Source organism: Meleagris gallopavo, chromosome 17, assembly GCF_000146605.3.
Source record: "Meleagris gallopavo isolate NT-WF06-2002-E0010 breed Aviagen turkey brand Nicholas breeding stock chromosome 17, Turkey_5.1, whole genome shotgun sequence".
NCBI classification, from domain to species: Eukaryota; Metazoa; Chordata; class Aves; order Galliformes; family Phasianidae; genus Meleagris; species Meleagris gallopavo.
Window position 1 is genome coordinate 6252727 of NC_015027.2, and position 14771 is coordinate 6267497.

Here is a 14771-nt window from a genome sequence, read left to right on the forward strand (position 1 = left end):
GAATGAACACGTTGGTTGGTGCAGATCAAGGCAGGAATTTTCCACAGGGCCTTAGGGATTTTAGCTCTGATGGAAAGATAAAGGGAGTGGAGAGTAGTGTTGCTCCCCCTTGAAGGGACACCAACAGCACTGCATGTCTGTCGTGCTCAAGCGAACAGACAGACAGATCTGCTCTGTAAATACCCCTGCATGGGTTTTCCTGAGGCACAAACCATGGAGGTGTCCCTTCATCCAGGACCTCAGCTCCTGTAAGAGCAAAGCCAGCATCTTTGGGGGGATTAATTGGTGTTAGAGATGCGTTCTTCCCAAAGTGCAAACGAGCCCACTGGAAAACCAGTGAGTCCCTAGAACTGTGCACAGCAAAGTGCTGGCAATCAGGTCCATCACCCCAAACCCCATCACCCACATCCAGCTGGACTGCACCAGGATGGGCTCTGCAGCATGCTGCCCCAAAAGCACTTATATGAAGATCCACCAGTAGGGTGAGCAGAGGGCACTGCCTTTCCCAGCACGTCGCTGCTCCTTCCTTGCTGTGTCAGTTCAAATGACCCAAAGCCACCATGCCACGTGCTGCATGGGAAACACAAAACATTTCAGCCCGTAGCTCACTTTGGCCCTGCACCACAAAGGGACACTGAGAAACATGCCAACTTGTCACCCCCTTGCTCTCTCAGGAACAGCTGCTGGAGTGAATCATTTCATCATCCTCCAAACGAAGGTGCTGCCAAGCTTTGTGCAACTTCTGGTTCTCACTCCCCTCCAGCAGCAGCAGAGGAGATGGTATAACCTCCTTGCCATTCAGTGGTGGAGAGTTTTCCTTCATGGTTTTAGAAATACATATATAAAATCTATTTTCAGGCTCTTAATCATAGCAGGAGCATGGCCAATCTCAGCTGCTCAGTGATCCCTCTGACTGTGGTGCTACTGAGTCATCAGCTGCAAATCCGACCAGATGTTGGAGCTGCAGATGCCAAGACTCTACAGTGGGCTGGAGAGGTGTAAGAGCCAATGCTGCCTCCTGGCACTCGGGTGTCCAGGTGATGGCTGAGGGCACAAAGCAGTCTCTTCCTCTCTCCCCAGCCCTGCATCCCTCACATCACATCAGCACTGCTTCTGGCCCACAGTCAGGACACAGTCCCAATGCAGGAACCCACATCTGGCGAGATTTTGGGAGACTCCTCAAGGACTGGAGACACATTAATGTAATGCAGAAGTATTCAACAACCCTTGCTTTCCCTGCACAAGCCGCTCACTGCCAAGCTGGAGGTAACAACACTGCTTTACCTGCTCCTATCAGCTCAGCTGAACCAAACTTCCTTCCAGCCCAAACATGACAAGAAGCTTCTATGGACAGCTTTGCCTTCAAGTAGAAGGCTTCAGAAGAACAGGCCACACATTTTGGCACTTTCCTGCCATCTCGTCCCTCCACTTCTAGCTAACACACAAACAAACATAGCGCACGCTCTTTTAATTTTCAATCATGTTTTTTGAAAATGAATTCCAAGATACAGTACAGCATCTTAGTGTTCTACACAAGGCAAGCTTTCAGCAAAAGGTTGGAGGATCTTGAGGTGGTGTAAAAATATATCTTAAATAAAATAGTTTCTGTAGGAGAGCAAGCTGCATTGTACATATCTAAGTCCTTAGAATAATTTACAGAAGGCAGAGGCCTGGTTGTACAATCCACACACTAGAAAAGAGTTAGTGTACATTCATGCTACAAAGTTAGAAAAGGTCAAAGTTCCAGATGGTTGGGGCAGATCTTCAAACCAAAGCAGTGGATGCAATGAGAGCACTAACAAGCGCTGTGTATTTCAAAGTGAGGAAGCTTAACACTTCCAGTCAATAAAGACAGGAAGCAGATTATAAAGAATCACCTTCTGAGAGTTGTTCTATTTATTGTAACTCGTTCTTTCTGCCTGGCCAAGAAGAACAACTTCTAGGACTAGGTGTCTTTCTTCTTTGTTCCAGTTTAGAGCTAGTAATTCAGATCTTGATTTTCAATGTTACAGACTAAGATCAAGGCTGCTGCAGTTCTAACAACAGAAAGAGATCATACTATGGTCTGAAAGGACAACGGCATGACTCCCTCAGCTGCTTTTAAAAAGGATTAGTGCTGAAACACTCAGACTGCTGAGCACAACACAGCAACCAGGACAATCACATCTCCAATCATGGTAAAACTGTCCCCACCCCAGTGTCCAGTCTGGTATATATTCTAAGTGGAATTTAAAAAAGAAAAAAATAACAGGTTTTTCCACAGATTTCCCTTAGGGGGTTGGCTTACTTTTTGTGCAAATAACACAAAAGTTTTGCCAGCTAAAGTTTTGGGCAGAGCAACACTCCAGAGCAGAAGATGTGGCGCTGAGTGATCACAGTAACTGGATACAATAGCTGCATCTAGCAGTGAGGGTCTGCTCGCAGGACAGGTGGGCAGCAGTAATGCTGGCTGCAGGCACGTAGGAAGTGAGGTTTCAATAACACTGCGCTGATCATTCTCACCTCACTCCGAGGACAGCACTACAACCAGTGCCAATGTAATCCTACTGAAGCTAAGAGGGAATGCACACACACCTGGTCCAGGAGGATCATAGCACTCTGGCAGCCATTAACACACAATGAGGATCCATCTTCACAAAGATGGCTGCATTTAATTTGTAGAAATGCTTATGGAGTTAAACATTTCCCAGAATAAAGGGCTATCTTACGCTTTCTCAAAGGCAGTAAGCACTGTCCTTCCAAAGGCTCTCTCTAAAACAAAGGAACGGGTGGTGATAAAGTCCCTTCAAGTATTTAATGTCCTAGATTACAAGCCTGGAGGACTCATCTAGCGTCTAACACCACCAAGATGGTTTATTCTCCACACTTCCCACACAGTTCTACTCCTGCACTGTCACACACTGTTGTGTGGACTGCACACACAAAAAGATGTAATTTAACTTATACTGTTTCTTAAATAAAATTATTAATTGAGAATACTTTCAATCCAGAAATGGGAAAAGAACTCAAGAAGTCTCATACACTGTGCATAGCCTATTCCACAGTATCCCCTTAGGAAATGCAATGTTCAACATGTGTACACCCGCCGACCCCAGAAAACTCGCCAAGAAGGAAGTCAAATGTATGACAAGAGTGGCTTTAAAAAGGTAGAAAGGCAAAACGGTCATTAAGGTCTGCCTAAAAATAGCTAAACAGTGCAGTGAAATGCTTTTAAATACCACAGACACCTCCAGTGACTGGCAGCCAGTTTTATGAGAAGCTCTGAAGACAATTTCTAGCTGAGCTTTACTGAACTAGGCATTCCCAGCTGGAGTCTGAGGGCTGGGCCTGGCCTGCCACGAGCATGGCCAGATTCAGCATGGGAGCAGCATTCCGATCTTCATTTACCCCTCTTGCCACGGCCTCTCCTGGAAGAAGGCTTGCCCGTGCCCCCCGTGGAGGAGCTGGCAGAAGAAGCCACCGCAATGTTGATCTGTCCTTCCTGAATCTCTTGCCGGGTCTCAGCTGGGAGGTGATTGATTTTCTGTTGTGTCTCTAGGTAGAACATGACATCTCGCAACTGCTCCTGGATCTCTGAGATTTGCAGGTCCTTCTGCTCACAGGTTTCCTTTAACACTCTCTCCTCTTCCTTTAGCTTGTTCTGAAGCAAGGCTTGATTTGCTCGCAAACACTTATTCAGTTCTTGCTCTTCCTTCAGCTCATTGGAAAGCTTAGCCACTTTGTTATTCAGCTGAGAACACCTTACAAAGAGGAGCACAAGTCAGAAAAGCAGTCTATTACACCTACATCAAACATTACTGCAGACCTTTTATTTCCAATCTTTAGGGAAATTGTCTCCCCAGCTGTCTCTGGCCCCAAAACCACTCAGATCTTAGCTTGGGCCCTGGTGGGCTGGGAAGAACAGACCACACAGTCCCACCTAAGGAGCTGGAACACACTGATCCTCATGCCCTCTGTGCCTGACATCTTTTAATTGACACTTCCTAACATCTACGTTTTTCTCTGTGCTGGGTGAGTCGCCTCTGTGGGGCTGCCTTTCCTCTCTCTGGACATATCTGCCAATTGCAGAACAGACTGGCATCTGCTTCTGAGCAGGCAGAGGAAGGATTGCTGAATGCTAAACATGCAGACCGTGTTAAAAGAGCCACAGGCCCCAAAGCTGCATGCCACTCAATGGGCACTTTCAGTGTGTGAACACCTACAGAAACTACAGCTTTTTCTTAAAAAAAAGCAGCATTCTCAGTATACCAGTTTAAATAGCTCAAAGTTGCCCAGGAATAGCAAGACTTTTTCTTTTTAGATGTCAGCAAGCAGAGCGTTAATGGCTGCATGGAAGTAAACCTGGCAGCAGTACCCACTTCCTTTCGACAGACTGCTTTTCTTTGAGCAAGTCATTCAGCCTCTGTTCCAGACTGTCACACTTCTCAATGGTTTCTTTAAATTTGGTCTTCATGTTGTTAATCTGTAAAAACAAACACACAGGCATTTCAAACAGATCAAAGTCCTGTGCACTTTCATTATGACATTCATTTTTCTGGTGTGCTTTCTAGACTTTGACCAATTATTGTATCCAGGTAAGCAAAAGTTTTGAGACCAGAAAGTTTAATTCTGTTTAAGACCCTCTGCATTACGCCTTGCAGTACCCCAACAAGGAACCACGTTGCCCTGGAAGCTGCTCATACAGAACAGTAACTCCATCTGCAAACCTGCGCCAGGGACCCCATTCATAAGGAAACAAAAAAAGAGGAAAAAGAAGAGAAGCGATACCAGATTCTCATCTTAATGAAGCATTTATATATCCATCCTCTCAGATGTTCTCTGTCAGTAAGCTTAAATTTCCACGTGAGAGCTTTACAACGCTGAGCTCTTGCTCATTTTAAAAGAAACCTCAAATGAATATGGGCAAAGTCTGAAAACGAACGCGCTACTTTACTCAGCACTGACTCAGCAGCGTGCTGCCATAAGACAGTGACCTACTGACATGGATACCCTGCTCACGCACAACGCAAATAGAAACACATACGTTCGTTTCCTCTTCTCTACTTCAAAACTAGAGATTGCTGCTGCTGAAGAGAACCACCCTCCCACTCTCTAGGCACCACACAGAACACATCTAAACTTCTAAGATAAGGCTTAAAGGAGATTTATAGTCGGAAATACACGCTTCCCCTCTATTAATGTCAGAGGTACACTTGCACGTACTGGAGATGGGAATATGAAGGAAAAATGCTTTCCTGAAGGATCTGGATAAATGTCAGTGTCAGCACACATGCCGTCTTCACTGATGCCAGTCAATGCAGAACAGGTTTTAAACCTTCCGGCCTTAATCACCGAATGTTTATGCAGCTGATGGTTAATTTGGGGAAGTAGCATGAGCAGTGATAATGGAATACACTGCATTGTGGCACTGATCCAGACAAGACCTGCATGCCGTGAGTGCCATGAATAGAACAGTAAGGATCTTTAAACACGAAACCACATTCCATATGTATAATGTAGACGTTTCACTTCACAGCTGCTTTGTGGATCACGTTTCCTGGTCACGCACAAGACAATTTTTCCTATAGCTTTTCCTTTTCTCAAGAAATTCATCAGATTTCTGGGACTGCTCTTCAGACCAAGGTCAGTGATCACTATTTCAATGGTCATAACTTATGCATTTAAGATACTGTTTAACTGCAGATACTACACGGTTAATTAGAAGTTATGCAGAAAGTTCAAATAAGGACTCAGCCCTAAATCCCAACTCACTTTAAACCTAGTTGGAAGGATCTACATAGAGTGAAAAGCATTAAAATATTCTCTCTGGATTTTTGCTCATGACATTTTGAAGCAGTCCTGCCTACAGAATGCTTTATAGGAGGACACTGTGAACTTTTCCCAATGGGTGATGAGGAGAGGCAGGGGATCACAAAGAAAGGGCAAATCAATATGCATTTGGAGTAGAAAGACAGCCGAGCAAATTAAAGTCATACTGTCTCTGCTAATGCTAACCTTCCCTAGAGAAAGGCGCCAGGGTGAGTGATGGCATCAGCAAGCAGGGATCCTGCAGCAGCACAGACTCGTTTTCAGCACTGCTGCAGTTTCCCGAGCAGCACATTTAAATCAGCCTTAAATCTAAGTGGCAATCTACCTGCTTCTGCACCACTGAGCAGCAAATTGCTAGATCTGAGCATCCAGATAAGGAATACATCTCGGAGCCAATTTTCTCAGCTGGTAGTGAAACAGGCTACGCGAGGTCACGTCACGCAGCACTCGGGCTGTGTGAGAGCAAGCAGCTCTGTCTCCCATTTAACAGTGTCCAGGGCCCCGTGCCAGCAGCGTTCCACACATGCTCAGAGAGAGCAGAGCTCACCTCTTCAGCTGTATCCTTTTCTATTCGGACAATCTTGTTTTCCCAATAGATTCTCTGTGATTCCAGCTGGCTTGTTAGCAAATATGAGTACTGTAAACACAGAAGATACACACAGAACAGTCAGCTTTTCCATAAGGGTAGCTATGCTGATTAAGAAGCCCAAAGGGTTCCAATATGAAAATCAATTTAATCAAATGAAATTAAGCATAGAGGGCAGTCTGAACACATGTGCAAACTGCAGATCCAGCAGATATGTTCCACCTATTGGATTTCAGAATCAAACCCCTCAATTTTCTGAAATCAAGTAAAGCCTTTAGAGCACAATGGCAAGGATCGAGTCAAAGTTCCACCACTGTGCCATACGCTTTTTACAGAAACAGATTTTTTTCATTGTATTAACAAGGCTCCAAATCTTACACTCCACAGGAAAAAAAGCATCAATAATCTCTGTCAAGAGAGCCTAAGACCCCAAGGGCTCCCAAATGGGAGTTCCCCATTTATACCCCAAAGCCCAAGGGAGGAGAGTAAATGAACATTTCTAGCATCACTCTAAGAAAGCTTTTGACAAAGCATCCCCAGCTGCATATAGCCCTACACAGTTACTGTTCCCCAGTAACTACGGCCCATTCCAATGTTACATTGGCATTTGAACATGGATACATGCCTTACATCTCTCCTTTTCACTCTTGGTTTTGCAAATGAGTTATGAGAAGGTTGGAAAACATGATCATTCCTTACCATCAAGCTAAGCAGCAGCACATTAGGAATTCACCATGGAATTAAACATGTGCAAAAAGCCCCGAATACACTAAGTAATATCAGAGAGCCAAAACATGCTGCCAAATTCATTCTCTCTGCAAACATTTAGATCTCATAAGCCAGACAGAGAGATCTTTTACATGCTTTAAGCACTGACCTCTCGGCAAAAAGGGTTAAAAAAATAGATGTTTTCACATCCAAACATTACACTGAAAAATTCATGGAACAAATAAACAAATATTTATTTGAGCAGTAGGCTTACAAAGTCTGGTCTCTACGGGCTTCTCTTCTACAGATATCCTTGTGTCTAATGCGGCTGAAGTCATGCTGCAGTATATCTGCTCACTAAAACAGTAATTTGAGTTTCTCTTCCTTTAAAATAGATCACTGGTGAGGGAAAACTTGTGTGAGGCTTTCTTTTACCCTTCTCGTTAGTGTGGGAGAAGATGGCCAGCAGCCACAAAAAAAAAAAAAAAAAATCACTGTTGAAGGGAAGGGAGCAGAACAGGGCTGGTGTCAGACAAGCTTGTCAGCTTTCCTTGATAGCCAAAGGAAGCACACAGCTATGGATTCCTACATCCTTGCTCAGTTCACAAATAAAATTACTCAAGATTACAGTTCCATACCCATCCCAGGCTTTAAGTCAAGTCACAGGTCCCTTAGGAAGGGTCTGCCAAGCACATCAGGACATTCAGACCCATTTCTCTTTCAAATGACCTCAACGCTTGTAGCAGCATAACCAGCTAATCATGAGTCTATTGGTGAACACAGGAGGAAACTGCAGCCAGCTTACTCTCAGCTGCATTGGCTCTGCAGAGCCAAGAGGAGATTTAAAAAAAAAAAAAAAGTAGTAAAGATATCTTGTTTCTGCCTGAAGATGATTGCCTACACGCAGGGAGCAAGTTTGCTGCATAAGCTGATGTCACTTTCTTGTAGTCATATCTGATTTGAAACATTTCCACAAGCAGCACAAAGCGGAGTTCAACAACCCAAAATATTTACCTCTAATTGTAAGGCATCAATTTTCTCTTCCTGACACATATCTCCCTCGCACTCATACTGAACTATCTTCCCATCAGTTTTACTTGCAACCAGTCGGTGGACGTAGTTATCTGAAGAGAGAAAATTCAACCAAAGGGAGTTTTTGTTTAAGAACACCCAGGTTGACACCAGTGGAAATACTTTATGCAGCACAATTAACTATGCAGACTGCTGCAACAGCGTATTAACAAGGCAGAAAGCCAACAACAGATGTGTTTGTTATTTAACAGACTTTGCATAGGCACCTTACGGGATATTTATTGTAACAGCCTGCTCTCATACCTCAGGGCAAATTGATGGAAAAGAAATAACAAACACATTCCACAGGGGATACAGGAGCACTCCAATTCATCATGAACCTCTCATATGATGCAGACTCACAAAAACTACGATTAGAGAGGAAATGGATGTTCCCAAGAGATAAGGTTTTGAGATAGATGCAAACTGCAAGCAAATCATCACAAATACTCTTAACTACAGGGTCCCAAAAGCTGTTCTACAAACAAGGTGGGGAAGACAGAGTGCTTACCTCCAGCATAATCCCAGACTCTGTGGTTGGTCAACTGCATTGCATAGGTGTGCTGGGTCTCCTCAAAGTGCTTGTAGGCATGGCGACTCACATATCGGCCACAGCCTATGTGCCCACATATCAAACAGATCCAGAGGTTCTGTCAAAAGAAAGAGAAAGCTCTGTCCGTGCAAGAGTGTCAAACAGCAGTATCAGTGCTTGAGAAAACACCATCTGAAACCAACAGGCTCCAGATGCTGCACACGTCCAGTCGCATCCTTACAGAGTGAGCTACATTCTCCTCCTCTTTCGGAAGCTTTGCTCAGCTGGAATAGTAAAGAGAAGAAAGCACTTGCTCATCCTTGCCAATTATGAGCTTGCAGATGCCAGGCACCTTGACAGACTACCACAAGCATAGATGGAAGAAAGGCTTTGATTAATGAACATGGCAACTTGACAGGAGCACCAAAGCACGCGCCAAAGAGAGCAGACCAGAAGGCAGCATCGTGTTACTTCAGCCTCCTGCTATCACATGCACTGATCAGCTGATGCACTGATGCTTTCTAAGAACTGGAAACATTTGTCAGGGCAGGAAACCTGGCAGGTAACATCCCTTCCAAGAACCAATTCCAACTCAAAAGGAAAGCAGATACACCACTGACTGGTAAAAACAACCTGAGAGCAGCCACAGAATTAACCTCAAAAGCAACTAGAGCAGCTACGCAGTCAGATCTAGTCTAGATCTCACTCACCATCCACCCACCTACTTACTTCTTGAACTCCACACTCAAAACATTTGTTCTCTTCCACTGGCTCTGGCGTTTGGCAGTATCTGCAGACAGGACACCTAGAGGGCAATAAGCATCAAGATTAGACACATAGAGCTCCATCTTAATATCAGGGTAATTAAAAACTGAGCCAAAGAGTTCAAAGTGAATGCCTTATGCTGTGGGATGCTCCCTGTGTGCACGTATCTTACAGCTCCCACGTACCCCTCCTGAACTTGCTTCCATTCCCCACAAGGCTACTCTCTTGTTCAGCCAGTAAGAAACAGAAGAAATAACAGATCTTCCAGAACTACTTCAACAGTCTCAGTTTTATCTGGTTTTGCTGCAGTCCAGGTGTAGAGAACATCTGCAACCAGAAGTGTCAGCACGGCTGGCAGTGACCTCAGCTTCTGCCAGTAAGCAGAAGAGTCACAGCTGAGTTAAAAAAACACCCCTCAGCCATAAACACTGCAAAAAGCACTTTGTGCAAACACTGCTCCTCCAGACTACTGTCAATTGACAACATTTTCAGTTGAGAGCCTTGATCCTAACAAGCACCTTAGTCTTCAAGGGCAGCAGAAAAGGCAAGAACGGGGTCGGTGCTCTATGAAGTGGTATGCAGAGAGCAATATCCAAGCCCTAGCATGGTTCTTCAAAGCCTTCTCATTAACTGAAGGCAGTTCAATCGTACAAGAAACAAACTTGACTTCCTGTTGACACTCTACAACATTGCTTAGTACTGAAACATTCCTAAGGAAGTGGACACTTGTACTTCAGTTTCACCCCAACCCAATAGATTCAAGCTTAGCCCTTCTGGGAGGAACGCCCCATAACTCTACCCAAAAGAATCTATAACAAGCACCCAATCATTTCTTTTGAAACAACACCACTGTGCTGCAAGAGACAACACTGAACACCAGAAAGAGCCTTTGATGAGTTTCTAGTGCCTGGGGCCTGGACCAGGGAGCAGTAACTCAGACTCTGGATCCTGTTGCGAGCACAGTATTTTCCATTAGCTATTGGAAAAGCTACAGAAATATTCTAGGGGGAAGACAACTGGATTGCAGTAAGCTTTCCATACAAATTCAGGCACTTGCAGTCTCCACGGCACCTAAGCAAAGTGGACAAGGATTTCCTTCTACCATTTCCTAGGCTGGGACCACACTTAAATTGTGTATCAGATCTTTAAGTGCTATTTTGGATTTTGCTCCTATGTTGGCTAAGCTCCATTGCTTCAAATTTAAACTGGTCTCCATTTACGGGGTAAACAGCAAATAAACATGAACAGCTACAAATCTGATTAATCCCACTGAAGTTCTGTTATTTTAGCTCAGGGCTAAAATTTTCCTCACTCTCTATCAATGAATCAGGTACCAGTAACAGAGGAAAACAGAGCCCTCTGTTGCAGCAGCTATGACTGTCTGACGTGAAGTAAAGCAGCAAACAGCATCCAGAGAAATTAAGCTGTGTACAATTGATAGCAGTGCCTGGGTGCCAGTCAGGAGCTCAGACGTGCTGAAATCCCATCTGCGGGGATGCAAAGGACAGAACCAGGACCAGTCCTTTCAATCTGCAATACCTGGAAATGATTTGCATTACTGTGCAGCTGCCCTGTTGTCTTAGCAGTGAGGCCCATGGGAAATAGTGTTCAACTACTTTTGGCTAGGAGATTTCTCCCTGCAAGTCTCTTAAAGGAAAGAAAAAGTATTAAGACTTGCAGTAATTCCTGCCCCCACGCTGTGATGAGCAAAACCGGTCTTGTCAGCATATAGCCACCACACTCAGAACAGAGTTTTTGATGTGGAAATAAAGGAAAGCCTCTTACGTGGTGTCCTCCCACCGCTGCAGACACTGACTATGAAAGCTGTGGTTACACAGAGTGGTAAGAATCCCGTTCACAGACTCATCCATCCTCTCGAGGCACACCGTGCACTTTGGGAGCTCTGTCAGATCCATCACAGGCAGGCTGGCCCCCTTCAAAAGAACAAGCAGAGACAAATTGCTCAGCACCCTCCAATCACCATAAATTAAGCACCTGCATAGAAAGTCAAACTTCTCTCTCATTACCACCAGCACAAGGGTACAGTACAAAGTAATCCTGCGAGTCTATGCAGTGGTTACAAATTTACCAAGGCAAAAAGCAATCCACAGCCTTCAAGAGAGCACAGCCCCATCAGAGCACAGGGCAAAGTGGCTGCTGCAGCTGCCACAGCCCCATGACATTTTCTGGATCACTGCAACTGGCAGGTTTAGGTCAGGGATGCTGCAATGATGAGGCTTGAAGCCTATAGAATCATCAAACAAACCTTTCCATGTAGAAACAGTACTGGAAAACAGGAAACAGATTTCAAACTGATACAGTTAAACACTTCTTGCAGTGTTCTGCTCAGAAGAAGTAATCCTGTTAGAACTCCAGAAAAAAGGAAAACAAAATAAAAACTTACATCTTCCGACTTGAAGACTTCAGCCCTTTCCACGTACACGAGCTGGCAAACATCCTCCTCTATGGAGTTGAACTGCCGACCATTGCATGCCATGTAAAAGCTATCTGCATCAGCCTGTGCACAAAACAAGGGAAGGCTGTTGAAAGAAAAAGCCCGCAGCTGACACAGACAAGGAAGAGGAGACATCTGCTGTATCCCTGCTTCTTCTCTCCACCAGGTCCCGTAATAACAGAGGAGAAATTTCAGAGAACCAGCTCCTGCCAGCAGGCATTGCATCTTGGCACTGGGTTTAGTGCTACCACTTGAAGATGAGAAGCAAAGCTGACAGCAATGATGGTTACTCTGATATCTAAGTATTCAGCAGGAATGACAGATTTCCCTTTAGCATCTGTTTTGCTTCTTGTCAGTGATTTCAGCGCATTTGCAAAGCAAATTTGGTTTCTCTGCAAAAACTTCAGAGGGTCACATTGCAGGACACTGATACTTGTGTCAGGGAGGAGAACAATTCAACTGTGGGAAAGGATCCACTGCAACAGGAACAATTCAGACATGCTCTGAACCATCTGTGGGAGTCGCCAGCAGAGAGGCAGAACCGAAATCAAATCTAACAGATGTCACCCATTTTCACTCAGCAGCCTCCCTTTCACCTGGCAAAGGATCACACCAGGTTGAGAAAAAATGAGCTGAGCACCACATTCCCCTACTCCTAACCACTCGAGCCAGGTACACAAAGGCACACAAAATTTGTTTTTGCTGCATATAGAGACAGCCATTAGGGGTCACTGGGGAACAGGGCTTCAGGAAGTTTCTGAAGCAACTGCAATTTCAGGGTAAACTGATGATGGCTTTATGGTTTTGATGCAAGGCTGCTCAACACTAGGTATTCATCCATCACATTTTATACAGCAGTATGCAAAACACATCTCTGCAACTGCTGCAAATAGCACAGATTGCATTCAAATACTGCATCTACACAACAGGCATGGAAAACGTCTCATGCAGCACTCACAGCTAGGGAAAGAGCTGACCAAAACTTCTCTCAAATCCCCATAAAGGAAGGACAGGTGAGAGTCCACATAGAACATATTGGGGGAATACCTGTAAGCAGCACATGTGTTATCCAGTGATCCATTCACCCCCAGGCTGTCTGTTTTGGGGCAAGCTGTCCTTTTCACACTGTACTGGCAGTGGCTAAGCCATCCCCTCACTCCTCTATGGCAAAGAGACTTCCAGCTCTTACCTGGGAGCTAAACTTTATCAGCACCATGTACTGGTTGGGAGTGGAGTCTCGGATGATTTTCATGTGCTCAATTACTTCATAGAAAGAAGCCACAAACTTCATCAGGTCGTGACTGGTCATCGTGGCAGGGACTGTGAGGATACACAGCATGGCACTGCGCCTCACGTCTTCTTTTAGAGAGGTCATCTTGCTGCAAGACAGCAGTTACACAGCATCACATTATTCCAGAGAGGACAAAGCTGTACATTGCACTTCCAGCAACTGCAGTTACAAGGATAACTTTGTTGCCAATCCAAAACCCCTTTCGCACATTTGTAAATGGTAAGAAGGAAGAGGCTGAGGTAGGAGCCTAAAATGCCTATGTGAAACTGTTACTCCTCAGCAAAGTATTAAAATGGCAAGCTTCAATCAACGTTGGCTTTGTCAGGAGTATTTTGTCATCTGTTCTGCCCTAAAAAACAGATGAACCTGGCAAGTCACAGATGCTCAGAATTATTCCTTTAACAAATGAACAAGCCTTGCTACTATTTCAAATGCTCCTTTTGTGTCTGATAGCTTTCAGGACAACCCAAAATGGAATTTCTCATGCAATTAGAAGGGAAGAGCGTGGAACTGTAATCCCTGAAATACAAAAATCAAAGCTCCCACTTCAGAGAAGTTCCTCAGGCATGCAGCCAAAACCCTGGAGATAACAGTTTAACTCTGAGATCCCTCAAGAAGCTGCACTGCTAGGAACCCACGTTCACCTCATGTTCTTACAGCTCCTTGGCACGCATGCTACCTGTAGAAGTGTTGCCCACAGCCAGAAGACCCAAGCCCGAGCCCCAGCTTTTCCCCAGGCTGGTGGCAGTGTGGGTGTGAGGCACCCTTCCTGTTTGTCCCTGCACAGCCAGCTCAGGAGCCACAGCCCCAGGGGGAGCAGCTCACCCTTCCGGATGACCTCATTACTCATGAGTGCCATTCCCACTAGAGCTACAATTAGTCAAGCATTCTTACTTTGTTTTGTACAGATGCATAATGCCATGAACGATTTCAACTGACGGATTCCCGCTGAAGAAGGAAATCTGGTCAGGGAGCTGTTTTGAAGGCGAGTCTGGAGCAGCCTCACGCTCTTTGTTTTGATCATCCTGTTTATTTTTGTCCTCAGACGACGCAGCCTCTGAAGATTTTCTTGCTTCCATGGCAGCTTTTGCTTCATCTTTCCAAACAAAAGCTTTGATTACCAACCACGCATGAGAAACGTCTGCAGTTCTCTAAGCACAGCCTGACACAACACCGCAGACTCTCTGGCTGTGCCAGATGAGATCCAATACGTACCGCTATCAGCTTCCACACAACGACAGAACCTCAGGGGTTAGAAGGGATCTCTGCAACCCCCACCCTGCCCATCTCCTCCGACGGCAACGAGCGTTGGCACGTCCGCATTCCCGCCTTCAATCTCCCCACCCAGGGGCGACTGACGGCCCGCCCGGTGCCGGTGCCGGTACCTGCCCGCGGCCGGATGGTCTCGATGATGATGTCGGTCATCTCCCTGCGGCCCAGGTGCTGGTGCAGGATGGCCGCCCTCTCGCCGGGGCCCTTCCCCTCCAAACAGGCCGGGATCGCCCCGCTGCTCTCCGCGGCCATCTCCGGAGCTGCGCGGGAGGAGAAAACGGCG

General features: G+C 45.4%; 1 protein-coding gene across 1 annotated transcript; it reads right to left on the minus strand.

Annotated features, from left to right (window-relative positions):
* Positions 1 to 1453: 1453 nt before the first annotated feature.
* BRAP (BRCA1 associated protein) lies at positions 1454 to 14765 on the minus strand. The gene is made up of 11 exons (XM_010720180.3): positions 14602 to 14765; positions 14111 to 14312; positions 13115 to 13304; positions 11875 to 11988; positions 11256 to 11404; positions 9435 to 9510; positions 8685 to 8823; positions 8117 to 8226; positions 6356 to 6445; positions 4359 to 4462; positions 1454 to 3740 (listed from the first exon to the last, which is right to left on the minus strand). The coding sequence occupies exons 1-11, from the start codon at positions 14738 to 14740 to the stop codon at positions 3380 to 3382; spliced, it is 1674 nt and encodes a 557-aa protein (XP_010718482.1). The 5' UTR covers positions 14741 to 14765; the 3' UTR covers positions 1454 to 3379.
* Positions 14766 to 14771: the final 6 nt, after the last annotated feature.

Bases quoted from the DNA above. Each gene is read 5' to 3' on its own strand.
- BRAP (XM_010720180.3), bottom strand. From the start codon at position 14,740: ATGGCCGCGGAGAGCAGCGGGGCGATCCCGGCCTGTTTGGAGGGGAAG. The intron at 11,405-11,874 runs GTAAGTTTTTAT...GTTCTTTTGAAG, and splicing joins AAGTCTTCAAGTCGGAAGAT to GGGGCCAGCCTGCCTGTGAT. The intron at 8,824-9,434 runs GTAAGTAGGTGG...TTCTTTTGACAG, and splicing joins TTGAGTGTGGAGTTCAAGAA to AACCTCTGGATCTGTTTGAT.